At 45.2% G+C, this 13,436-nt stretch overlaps 1 protein-coding gene across 1 annotated transcript in view; it reads left to right on the top strand.

Annotated features, from left to right (window-relative positions):
- TRAPPC12 (trafficking protein particle complex subunit 12) overlaps positions 1-13,436 on the top strand; it is a 313,601-nt gene that overhangs the window by 225,841 nt on the left and 74,324 nt on the right. The window contains exon 8 of the mRNA XM_082251892.1: positions 1,018-1,091. Within this exon, the coding sequence (XP_082108018.1) occupies positions 1,018-1,091 (74 nt within the window). The remainder of the gene's footprint in view (positions 1-1,017; positions 1,092-13,436) is intronic.

The following is a 13,436-nucleotide window of genomic DNA, read 5'->3' as shown; positions in this document are numbered from 1 at the left end:
AAGGAAATTTGTAGAGAAAGAGAAATAGGAGGGGTGAACTATGCATTTGGCAGTTTAGCCACTGGTGTAAGTAGTTTTTGTTTGTTTTTTTAACCATATATTCTTTTTTAGGAGCCCTGTTGGGGTGCTTTGGTGAGATACCTGAAGTCTAAATAGACCTCCGATGTTTCATCTTTGACACGGAGAAAAGAGATTAAGGACACAGCCCTCAATATTCTTCTCATTTATTGCTATCTGTGTTGCCTTTGTAAACATTCAAATATTGAACATTTCTTGTTCTAAGAGCTTACAGTCTAAGGAGTCAACTGAGCGCAGGGAATGTGTGCGCAGATCGATGGGCTGCATGATGCTCTGTAATCTCATGCACCAGTTCACTGCTGGTCCCCTCAACCCTGAGAAGATTAGTGAGCCTCTTTGATCTCGTAACATTGGCAGATGCTTAGCTCTATGTAGGCTGCCAGCTACAGAACAATAAGGGGATGTAGTTGAGCTCAGCGCTTTCTCCTGGGCTTCACGCTGCCAAAAGCTGACAACTATATGGCTCAGACGCCCCCATCTCTGTCTGCATTGGCATTACAATCATTCACAAATACCACCAGCACATCCTGTTTTCGCTCCTGCAATAATGATGAGCCTCTAATATCATCCGGTGCACGCATCCTATGTGCATGCTAATGGTTTTATGACACTGAATTTTTTTTCATTGTAATTAGCATGTCTGCTAGGAAACTGGAAAGGTTGCTGGCATTTCTGCATGGCTGCATCATTTATGCAGACTTCTAATCCGTGAACTATGTGAGCTTGTCCCTTAGTGAACGGAAAAAAAATAAAAATAGCATTTTTTTTTTCCTTTTTGTCTTGACTTGCAGCCTAGAGAGTATTAAAAATTCTAGCCTGAAACCCAGCAGTGTTAACAAGGGGGATCTTTTAAATCAGAATTCATAGGAGCAGTGATTGATGGCTAGAAAGAACCTCTAATTTATTTGTGCACATTCACGCGCTGATCTTATTTTGCAGCCTCTGTTCAGCTGTGGAGGTCACGTCTGGGCCGGGTGATGTACTCCATGGCAAACTGTCTGCTAATGATGAAGGTACGTGGGCGGCAGCAAACTGCAGAGCTACCGTATATACAGGAGAAGAATGCCGAGCCAGCTTCTAGAATGCTGTCTGGCAGCACACGCCAGGAATACGCACAAAGGAAACTCTTTCTTCTTGTATTTGTATGATACAATTTGTAGGACAAACATGAAATGTGCTGTATTGTTTGTTGGTTATAGAAGGTACATGTTCTAGTTAATAATGGAAACTACTACCCTTCCTCTAAACTACCAAGTAAAAGGATAGACATGAGGTGGTAGTCAAAAGATCTAACTGTCGCACATAGGAGCGTGGTTAAACACGAATGTTTGATGTACTATGCGGGCTCCCATGGTGTTGACCTTATCTCAGATGGAGTTGCAATCAGTGGAGAAAATCTATTCTGGATGATCAGTTTAATCAGTGGACTAGAGGGTGTCTACAGATGTCACAAAATGCTGTAACAGTAATTGGCTAAGTTGGGCAATGATCATCTCATGTGTTATGTAAGTTTTCATACACCAAATCGGGCTTGAAGCTGAAATACAAAAAAGTGTAAAAGAAAAATAAATGCCGCTTCATAGTAATGTATATACAGTAGTGCAAGTATCTAAATTTCACCTCGTATCAACATCATGTAGTCCCTGTACAGTAGAGCTGAGACTGGGAGAGGTGAATTAGCACAAGAAGTTGTGTTGCAGTGCTCTTGTGCTAACAAGAGACAATGCGATGGGCCTATCGGTCTTCTTTTTCTAATTTCACTCTTCAGTCACAGGCTGGGGGAGGAACAAGACCTGTAAGTGTTGCTTAAAAGAGAAGGATGAGGTTATGTTTTTTTTTCCAGGATTATACCAGGAAAGGAATTCCAGGACCAAGCTGAATGCAGCATCGGTTTGAAGCTGCATCTATCCCTTGGTGCCACTATGACTGAGAACAGTGCGCTCTTACAGCTCCCCAAGCAAAGAGCTGGTGACTGTCAGTCAGTGGCTCTCTGCTCTACCCCCTCCTCACTCACTGGAGCGTAGGTCTCTGGAGAGGGCAGGAGAGGCCAGCCCAGGCCCTCAGTGGCTCGCTGAGAAGCTGAGCCAGGTGCTGGTCCAGGCATGATGGTGTATCCCGACTCCATTGTCGCGATCTTGCCTGAGCTTGGAAATGCTCTGCGATGTCAGCAAACAGCGGACTTCAGCTCGCTGCCTGCTGAAAACAGGTCACAGGAGTGCAGAACGAATTGCACTTCTGTGATCCACAAGAGAGAGAAGTACAGCCAAATAAGCTTTGACTGTACTTCTCCTTTAAAGGATACGTTCACCTCTCTAAACATGTTACACCCATATTTAGGGTGTAGCATGTAATATTTTCAGCATCTGACCCTTTGCCCCCCGATCCCCACCCTCCCTTTGTGACAGGACCTGGGGATCTTCTCCCTGCACTCACTGCCACAATTCAAAGAGCAGGGCCAAGCGAGTCTGCACCACATGGCTTTGTCATTGATTCACAGATCCCTTTGAATCAATGAACTACAAGTCTTGTAGTTCTCAGTGAAATATCAGGGCGCTGAAGAGCACTCTAGGTAGTTAATTGAGCTTTCTGTCATTCAGTAACTGTCTGCTTGTATTGGAGGTACAGACAGACAGCTACACAGTCTGTCTGCAGGAGCCTGGCATTTTAATGATTAATGCACATTTCTCTTAAGTCCACTGACAGACGCAGCTCTTATGCTTCTTATACCATTGGGTTATGCTGCCCCCTGCAGGAGTAGTTCTAGGCAGGAAAAAACAGTTTACCACTCCTATGGGGGCTGTCCCTACAGGCATAAACCCACACACCATGCTCTAGCATATCAGTTTCATTTCTGCCTAGTGAAGGAATAGGACCTAGGTTTCCTGCTGGGACTTCGGTCTCAGTTTTTTATTCTTTCAAAAATGTTTTTTTTTTCTTTTCTTTACTCACTTCTGCTAGTTAATGTTCAGGGGGATTCCTCCTGGTGAACTAAAAGCGACAGCCGGCTGAGGTTTTGCACTGGAAAATCTAGATCCTTAAGGTCTCCCAGCCTGGCCTACGAGGGTGAGAAGCTTATAGTCCCGCACTAGGCCTCGCCACGACAGAGCCCCGTTTTGGATGAGGACGATCCTGCGAGTGGATGTCTCGCTGGGACACGACGACCTGGTACACCCTGAGTCGCAGTGTACCTCTCGGCTGGCAGCACCGCCACTCCGGGTGGGAGGTGGTCTGCCCAGAGCGGAGCCCACCAGGTCCATGGTATGGTGAGTATTTGCAGTCCCCCCATATCCCTTAGTGGGTTTGGGGGGGACGTGGGCCCACTCCTGGGGATGATAGGACCTAGTATTTCCTAAAAGATCCCCCTGGCCTGTCAGGGTATCTGGGCCTGAGCCCTGCCCCCCCCTCCCCAGCTCCCCACCCAAATGTGGCTTGCATCTGAGGGGCGCTATAGCGGAGGCACCTGGAGGGGTGTAAAATTATACCTTTCCTGTGGGGTCTTATTATAGATCCTCTGTGGCCTCCAAACTTGGGGTTCCCTGACCGCATGGCACGCCCTGGTAGCCACCATCTTTAGTGTGGGCATAGGAGAATTCTTCCCATTGACTTTCATGGAACAGACATTTTACCTGTTATTCGTATTGATTTGCATTGGCAGCCATTTCTGTGTAGCCTATGGAGCTACACAGGCAGTGTGACCTTTCACATGTTACCAGGCTGATGTCACATCCTGTGTTCTTTCACTTCCTGCTGCAATGATCGACTCAGGAGTTTCTTTAGAAGAGGTGGTAATGTACTGGGGTCTCTGTAGGCATATGCCTGCGCACTCTGCTACCTGCATATATTTCATGGGGACTCCACAGTGATCGGCGGTGAGGACCGTGATCAGTGCTCTTAAAGAGACAGTACTCCGGTTTTTAATTTGAACAATTATGGAGTCCCAGGCAGGGGTTCGCAGTCCGGATCGCAGTCGCTGGCCGCAATTTCAGCAGCACTGGAAAGCCTTGCGACCAAGGTCGATTGTGTGAGTAAAAAGGTTAATAGCCGAAAAAGGCCACTGCCTTCACCGTCATCGGAGGGATCCTCTGATTCAGAGCCTGATATGGCCGCCACGGAAGCCCCCTTTCCTGAGGGATCCCTGTCCTCGCAGTGAAGAGGATCTGTCTTCTTCTGCTGCAGTGCGGGAACGCGCCTTGGTGGAAGCCCTAATTGTTTCAGTAAGGGAAACCTTAAAAATGGCAGATGAGTCCACACCGGCAGGGACACGGGTGTCTTTAGGCTCCCGCAAGACCCAAAGATCGGGCAAGATTTTCCCTTGTCCGGACTTTTTTCACGATATTGTTAATGAACGATGGCGGCGCATCGAGCACGTGCTAGTAGTGCCTAGGCATTTTAAACGCCGTTATCCCTTTGCTGAGCTGGTTTCAAACTGTTTGCCAGTACCGCCTAAGGTGGATCATCCTGTATCCAGGTTTTCAATCCTGAAACCGATTTTTGTGTCTGTTTTGGTATCACAGACGCTTTAACATTGACTTTGTTTCCCCGGAGCTTTTGGAACTTATAGACCAGATATCCCGGGCCCTGGTGTTCCTGTGTGATACATCCTTGGATGCAGCTCCCCTGGTGGCCCGAGTGTCGGCTGTGGGGATTGCTATAAGAAGCATCATGTGGCTGAAAAGCTGGTTGGCAGACCAGGCTTCCAAGAAGGCCTTAACAGATCTCCCTTTCCTGGCAGAGCGGTTATTTAGAGACTCGCTGGATGAGTTGCTCAAGGGTCCAACTGGTGGGAAGAGTACTCTTCTTCCTCATTCCTCCAAAGGTAAAGCAACCCGTAGTAAACGGGGGCCTTTCTTTACCGCTCGTGGACATTTTGTTTGTGCCTCCGAGGCGCAAGAAAAAGGTTAGCCGTTGAGAGCTTCTGGCTAAGAAGCCATGGTCAGGCAAGACCAGCCAGTCCGGTTCTGCAGACAAGTCCTCTTCAGCATGAAGGGGCGCCCTCACCCATTTCCGGGGTGGGTGGACGTCTATGTTTTTTTCAGGAACCCTGGACTTTCTTCATTCAAGAAAAATGGGTTTACAAACTAATTCATTCTGGGTACAAGATCGAATTTCGGTTACGGCCGGCGGACAGATTTTTTCATTCAAATCTTCGCCTGTGTCCGGATCGTTTGAAGGATCTCCTTGCTCAAGGAGTGATTGTGCCGGTTCCTCCTTTGGAACGTTTTTAAGTTTTCTATTCAAACCCGTTCACGGTGCCCAGAAAAGAGGGTAGGGTGTGTCTAATCTTGGACCTCAAGGCTCTGAACCATTTTGTATGGGTGCAGAAGTTTTGAATGGAGTCCATTCGGTCAGTGGTAGCGTCTTTAAATCAGGGGGATTTTCTGGCCTCCATCGATATCAAAGAAGCGTATTAACACATCCTCATCTACAGGGGAAACCAGCGTTTTCTACACTTTGCGGTGGCAGAGGAGCATTTTCAATTTGTGGCGTTACCCTTTGGTCTTGCCTCCACTCCCAGAGTCTTTATCAAGGTACTGGCCCCGATACTGGCCTTGTTGCGCCAGAAAGGGATTGCGATTCTGGAATATCTGGACGATCTCTTATTAAGAGTGCATTCTCACTCGGCTCTGTTGGGCGACCTGTCAATCACAGTTCAGACCCTTTAGGAATTCTGGTGGTCTATCAATTTCAAAATATCTGCTCTGACGCCCTGAGGTTGGATTATCTGGGGCTGACTCTAGATTCCGCATTGGCGAGGGTCTTTCTTCACCTGGGAAAACATCAGAAGTTGCAGGGAGCGATCCGGTTGCTGTTGGAAACCGATCTGTTCTCACTATGGACTTGCATGAGAGCCCTGGGTCTGATGGTATCAACCTTTGAGGCAGTTCCGTTTGCTCAGTCTCACTTGAGACTTTTGCAAACAGAGATTCTTGCACAATGGAACAGGGATCCACAGTCTCTAGACAAGATGATACGCTTGAGCCGACTCACGAGGTCTGTTCTATCTTGGTGGAGACAGTCGCCAGCTCTGTGTCAGGACAAGTCTTTCCTGCCACTGTTTTGGATGGTGGTTACCATGAACGCCAGCCTGTCAGGCTGGTGTGGAGTACTGGGGAAGCTCTGTGCCCAGGGGTCCTGGTCGACAGAGGAGTCTTCCTTACCGATCAATATTCTGGAGCTCAGAGCAATCAAGCTTTGCCTGCTCCATTGGACGACTCGGCTATGCGGTTTTCTGGTTCGGTTCCAATTGGACAATCCCACAGCTGTAGCTTACATCAATCATCAAGGTGGCACCAAGAGTGTTCTGGCAGCCAAGGAGGTGGTCGAGATTCTAGTATGGGCGGAAAACAATGTTCAGGCTTTCTCCGCAGTCCACATTCCAGGGGTGGAGAATTGGCAAGCAGATTACCTGAGTCATCAGGTACCGGATCAAGGGGAATGGTCCCTTCATCCGGAGGTGTTTCATCTTCTATGTGTTCGGTGGGGAACTCTCGAGGTAGACCTGCTTGCGTCTCGCCTCAACAAAACAGTCCGGAGGTTTGTGGCCAGGTCTCAGGACCATCTGGTCGATGCCACAGACGCCTTGGTGGCTCATTGGAGCCAGTATCGGCTAAGCTATGCCTTCCCTCCGGATTTGCTGTCCCAGGGACTGATCTTCCATCCTGCTTTAAGGTTGCTTACTTAAATGACATGGCTGTTGAAAACAAGGTGGTGAGAGATTGAGTGAGGTCTTTCTGACTCTGAGATTCCTACTTTATTGATGGCTAGTAAGTCCACTTCTAGAGAGATCTACAGTCCGGTCCATAAATATTGGGACATTGACACAATTCTAATCTTTTTGGCTCTATACACCACCACAATGGATTTGAAATTAAACAAACAGGATGCTTTAATTTGAGGGTATTTACATCCAAATCAGGTGAACGGTGTAGAAATTACAAAAGTTTGTATATGTGCCTCCCACTTTTTAAGGGACCAAAAGTAATGGGATAGATTAACAATCCTAAATCAAACTTTCACTTTTAATACTTGGTTGCAAATCCTTTGCAGTCAATTACAGCCTGAAGTCTGTAACGCATAGACTTCACCAGACGCTGGGTTTCATACCTGGTGATGCTCTGCCAGGCCTCTACTGCAACTGTCTTCAGTTCTTGCTTGTTCTTGGGGCATTTTCCCTTCAGTTTTGTCTTCAGCAAGTGATATACATGCTCAATTGGATTCAGGTCAGGTGATTGACTTGGCCATTGCATAACATTCCACTTCTTTCCCTTAAAAAAACCCTTTGGTTGCTTTTGCAGTATGCTTCGGGTCATTGTCCATCTACACTGTGAAGCGCTGTCCAATGAGTTCTGAAGAATTTGGCTAAATTTGAGCAGATAATATTGCCCGAACACTTCAGAATTCATCCTGCTGCTTTTGTGAGCAGTCACATCATCAATAAATACAAGAGAACCAGTTCCATTGGCAGCCATACATGCCCATGCCATAACAATACCACCACCATGCTTCATTGATGAGGTGGTATTTTTTGGATCATGAGCAGTTCCTTTCCTTCTCCATACTCTTCTCTTCCCATCACTCTGGTACAAGTTGATCTTGGTCTCATCTGTCCATAGCATGTTGTTCGAGAACTGTGAAGGCTTTTTTAGATGTGTTTTGGCAAACTCTAATATGGCCTTACTGTTTTTGAGGCTCACCAATGCTTTACATCTTGCGGTGAACCCTCTGTATTCACTCTGGTGAAGTCTTCTCTTGATTGTTGACTTTGACACACAAACACCGACCTCCTGGAGAGTGTTCTTGTTCTGGCCAACTGTTATGAAGGGTGTTTTCTTCACCAGGGAAAGAATTCTTTGGTCATCCACCACAGTTGTTTTCTTTGATCCTCCAGCTCTTTTGGTGTTGCTGAGCTCACCAGTGCATTCTTTCTTTTTAAGGATGTTCCAAACAGTTGATTTGGCCACACCTAATGTTTTTGCTATCTCTCTGATGGGTTTGTTTTGTTTTTTTCAGCCTAATGATGGCTTGCTTTACTAATAGTGACAGCTCTTTGGATCTCATATTGAGAGTTGAAAGCAACAGATTCCAAATGCAAATAGCACACTTGAAATAAACTCTGGACCTTTTATCTGCTCCTTGTAAATGGGATAATGAAGGAATAACACACACCTTGCCATGGAACAGCTGATCAGCCAATTGTCCCATTACTTTTGGTCCCTTTAAAAAGTGGGAGGCACATATACAAACTGTTGTAATTCCTACACTTATCACCTGATTTGGATGTAAATACCCTCAAAGCTGAAAGTCTGCAGTTAAAGCACATCTTGTTTGTTTAATTTCAAATCCATTGTGGGGGTGTATAGAGCCAAAAAGATTAGAATTGTCAATGTCCCAATATTTATGGACCAGACTGTATCATCGTACATGGAAATTGTATATTTCCTGGTGCGCATCAGGGGCCAAGTGTTTGCTTTGGCTATTTACTTCCAAAGTCCGTAGGCTGCTAATGCTTTGCTTCACATTTTATTCAAGGGGTGCGTCATCTGGCTCCCCCGAGGAGATCCCCATTGCCTCCGTGCGATCTCAATTTGGTTTTGTCTGTTCTTCAAAATCCTCCTTTTGAGAACATTAGGGAGATTTCTATGCTGTCTTTATCTATGAAGGTTGCTTTTGTGGTGGCAATTACTTCTGCCCGCAGAGTGTCTGAGTTGGCGGCGCTGTCCTGTCGTTTGCCCTTTTTGGTGGTCCACAGAGATTAAGTGGTACTCCGTCCTAATCTGTCTCTTTTTATTAAGGTGGTGTCTGATTTCCATCTCAATGAAGACATTGTGTTGCCTTCACTCTGTCCTAAGCATCCTAAGGAAATTGCTTTGCGCTTTCTGGATGTGGTTCGGTGATTGGGGTTTACCTGATGGTCACTGAGTCCTTTAGAAAATCTGATGCTCTTTTTGTCCTTACTGAAGGGTCTCATAAAGGTTTGGCAGCGTCTACTGTGATTTATATCCAGATGGATTAGGCACACCGTTGTTCAGGCTTATTCTTTGAAGGGTCAGTATCCTCCTTTCCCTGTGAAGGCGCATTCTACTAGAGTGCTGAGTGCCTCTTGGGCTTTTCGCCATCAGGCCTCAGTAGTGCAAGTTTGTAAGACTTGGTCGTCTGTGCACACATTTCTTAAATTCTACAAGGTAGATTTGTTGGCATCTTCGGATCCATCTTTTGGCCGCGAGATTTTGCAGGCTACAGTTTCATAGGGAATAGTTTTTGTTTCTCTTTAGGGTTTTTTTTCTTTCATGGGTGAGCTCCTGTTGCTCCTGGTTGAGCTTCAGGTTACCCAGTTGGCTAAGTTTAGCTTTTGGAGTTTACGTTATCTGTTTGGTTTGCGTTCTCCCTACCCCTCATGCCTACACTGCTTTGGGATGTCCTAATGGTATAAGAAGCATAGGCGCTGCACCTGTCAATGGACGATAGAGAAAACTGGATTTTTGTAAGAACATACCATAAAATCCTTTGACAGACGCAGCACCCTCCCCTCTGCTATGGGGATGGTTGGTGTCTTCTTTTCACTGCTTGCAACAAACTGATATGCTAGAGCATGGTGTGTGGGGTTATGCCTGTAGGGACAGTTCCCGTAGGTGTGGTAAACAATTTTTTTTCCTGCCTAGGACTACTCCTGCAGGGTGCAGCATAACCCAATGGTACAAGAAGCATAAGAGCTGGGTCTGTCAGTGGACTTCAGAGAAAAGGATTTTGTGGTATGTTCTTACAAAAATCCATTTTCTTTTTTTTTTACCTGCAAAAAATGTGTAATTATTTTTATTTTATTTGTTTGCAAAGGTGAGCTTATTCCTTAGCTGCAGCTGGGAAAAGTTAGATCTGCCCTTTCAGACAGGGCTGTGTTATGTGGCTTAGTAAATGTCAGACCTGAATGTGTAGAAATGCAAATCTGTTGGTAAGTTAAAAAGCTCCAATGTATGTATTTCCTCTGTGTGTTTAGCGGTTTCTTTCTGGAATTCAGTCTTAAAGTGATTGTAAATCCCTGCAATGTATTGTTTTAAAATAAAAAAACATGTTCAGTGTGTGTAAAACCCCTCGCTGACAGGTCCATAGGATGTACGGACCTGGCAGCGAAAGAGCTAAAATGGCTTTCAAAGGGAAGTTCATTCAAAAGCCAGTTTAGCTACTTTTATATGTCATGACAGGAGTACCTTCAAATAACTATTCGGGATGTTATCTCCACTCGTTGTTTACATTATTGCCTATTAAGTACTTCAGTTCATCAGTTGATTTTTCAGATTTTGGCCTGATCATGCTTTTGCATATCCAACTGTTCTCTGATACCTTGGGAGGCCTGCAGGCAGTTTTGACTCTGGCAGTTTCGCCGCTGGTGTCAGTCGTTTTTTTTTTTTTTTACAATTTTTTAGGAGCCCGTTTAAAACGAACGGGCTGACCTATCCATGGCGTGCATATGCAAATGCACAGATCTGAACCAAGCCTCCTATCTTAATCTCATTTGTACATTACTGCCCTATTTCCTCAAGATCCAATGTCCCCAGCACCCCTTCACAGTCCCCCCCCCCTTACCATCCTTAGCACCCCCCTTTATATGACTGTCCTCAACCCAGGTTGTGATTTTAGTGATGCCTGCCCTAGGCAGATATAAAAGACAGAAATAAATGCAGCCTTGTAATCATATTACATAAATAAATACTTTTTTTTATGCAAGTACCTACATTTGACCTGGTATCAGCTGCAAGCAGTCCTTTATATAGCAGGACTGATGAGTGAGAGGAAAAAGTGCAAGGAGCCAATTAATTAGGAGCTGAGAAGAAGCAGACTGATAAGAGAAAGCAGAGTGACAGAGAGATTAGATTATTATTGTGCTGCTTATGCTTTCACTCTCCAGTCACTGGCTGGTGTGAGTCCAGGGTAACCTGGGTTTAGAGGAAGTTGTTTGAATGATGCTGGTTTACCAAATAAGGACATCTAGTGGCAGAAAACATACAGAGAAAATATCTGGCTTAAAGATGACTCTTGAAGCTTTAATCCGTGCAGATTTTGAACACTGGATATCTTGGTGGGTTCCTTCTGAATTGTTTTTGAATTGTGAAGGACTGTGATTATTTTCTTATAGTCCGATCCAGCCAGTCAAGCTGTACAAGACATTTAACGTGCGTTTGTTTAGCCAGTTTGCTATGGTTTACCCCTAGGGAAGACTGGCACTGGCAGAGACTCGATGCTTTTCTTGACTCACCTCTCTGTAGGCTGTAGCATTTGCACTCCATCGCCTATCCACCTATTTATTTTTACGGAACTCCCTAAAGGAACCTTTCTTTTCCCAAAGTTTTCAAACAATTGTGCAACTTTCATATCTGCTCCATTAGCTGTTTAAACAGCACAAAAACATTGACTGTCACAGGAAGGGTAGCGTTGGTGGAACCCCATGGGAAAATGAGTCTGTGGAGTCGGACTGGAGCAGTGTTTTCACTCATCAATTGTATATCATGGAGTTGTTTATAAGCTGAATTGTCCCTATTTGGTAGACATTTTTATAAAGATTGAAAAAGGTTAGAGTTCCTTTTAAGCGGTATTAAACCCACCTCTAATACAGGAGATGTGTTACTGGCCTCCTCACCAGGTGAAAATCGAAGGAAAAAAGTGTCTCCTGTGCTCATTCATCCAGAATGGAGGCTCTCTGGAACGGTGGTTTTACTGGCCAGATCACCTGGTGAAAGCAGAGGGAAAAAATAAAATAAAATTGTAGCCACCTAATGATTAAGCTGCAGTTTTGGGTTTAATGCTACCTGGACCATTATTTGGTCAGGAAGTCCCCTTCCTTACAGTCACTATCTTAGTGTATTGCTAACTTCAGGCCTAATCCATGTGACTGCTTCATACAAGCTTGTAAGCAGTATAATGTGTATTGCTCATAACAGTGCTGATGCTTAAAGTGGTTCTAAAGGCACAAGATTTTTTATCTTAACGCCTTAAGATAAAAAATCTTCAGTGTGCAGAAGTCCCTCTCAGCCCCCCTAATATTTACCTGAGCCCATCTCTATCCAGCGATGTGCAGGAGTGCCCCAGCCGTCTAGGATTATCCCTCCTAATTGGCTGAGATGCAGCAGCGGCGCCATTTGCTCCCGCTACTGTTAATCAGAAGTCAGTCAATCGAGAGAGCGGGGGATGGGCCCAACCACGGCTCTGTGTCTGAAAGGACTTTCAGAGCTGCGGCTCAGGTGCCCCCATAGCAAGCTGCTTGCTATTGGGACACTCGAAAGAAGGGGAGGGGCCAGGAGCGCCGAAGAGGGAACCTAGAAGAGGAGGATCTGGGCTGCTCTGTGCAAAACCACTGCATAAAGCAGGTAAGTGTAACATATTTGTTATTTTTAAAGAAAAATCATGAGAGTTTAGTATCACTTTAATGTTCTTCCTACTAAGGAGGGCCATTTGGAGGGAGTGAACCAAGGACTGCCGTTTCAACACAAGCCAATAAAACAATTGTGGACTGTCTGAGACACTAACATTGACTACCCGTTCACACCTATTGCAGTGTGGGAAATGCATGTTTCCCGCACCGCAAGAGAATGTGCGGCCCTTGTTAGATGCATGCGGATGATATCAATTGTTAATGGCACCCCAAACACATCTAACAAACATGCACATTGCAGCCACCAAACCATGTGGTTAAGTGTGCCGCATTTTTTAAAAAGTCGTGCGTGCTGTACTTTTTACACCTTTTGCAGCCCATTGAAATTAATGGGTTTTAAAAAAGGAGCCATACAGGAACGCACAAGAACATGAGCATTTTCCAGTGTGAACTGGCCCTCACTTTTTCAGTTTTTCTGGACAAGCTTTCAGGGCATACTCCCTTCTAAGGTCCAAGGAGTACCTATGAGGAAGTGGGAACACCCCGATAGCTCGTCCTGAAAATTTGAATGTAAGTGAAATAAAAAGTATCACGGACAGTACTCAATTGTTTTTGTTGCTTGTGCTCTAATATGACTACAATCACTTCAAGCAACATAACCCAATGATACAGATTGTAAAGCTTCTCAACTACAGAGCCATAGTGGTCAGTAAAACCCTGCTACGCACAAAAAATGCATTGATACTTCTTGAAAAAAAACAAGAACATTTCAATTCCTACATCTTTTAAGTGTCTGAGCAGTCTAAACTGACCACCTTGTGGCTTCTCTCCTATGGTGGGATCTTTAAATTTACCCTCATCCCATATGCTTTACAAGCGGTCTTCCTCTTGGTTTCCCTTTTGTTCACATTGTAGAGAATGCAGTTGGCTGAGCGACTCTTTTCCTGCTGCAGCAGTAGCAGACTATACTACCTGGTGTACATTACTACAAAACCCA

Source organism: Pelophylax lessonae, assembly GCF_965119305.1.
Source record: "Pelophylax lessonae genome assembly, chromosome: 3".
NCBI classification, from domain to species: domain Eukaryota; kingdom Metazoa; phylum Chordata; class Amphibia; order Anura; family Ranidae; genus Pelophylax; species Pelophylax lessonae.
This window is presented reverse-complemented; position numbering and strand designations above follow the sequence as displayed.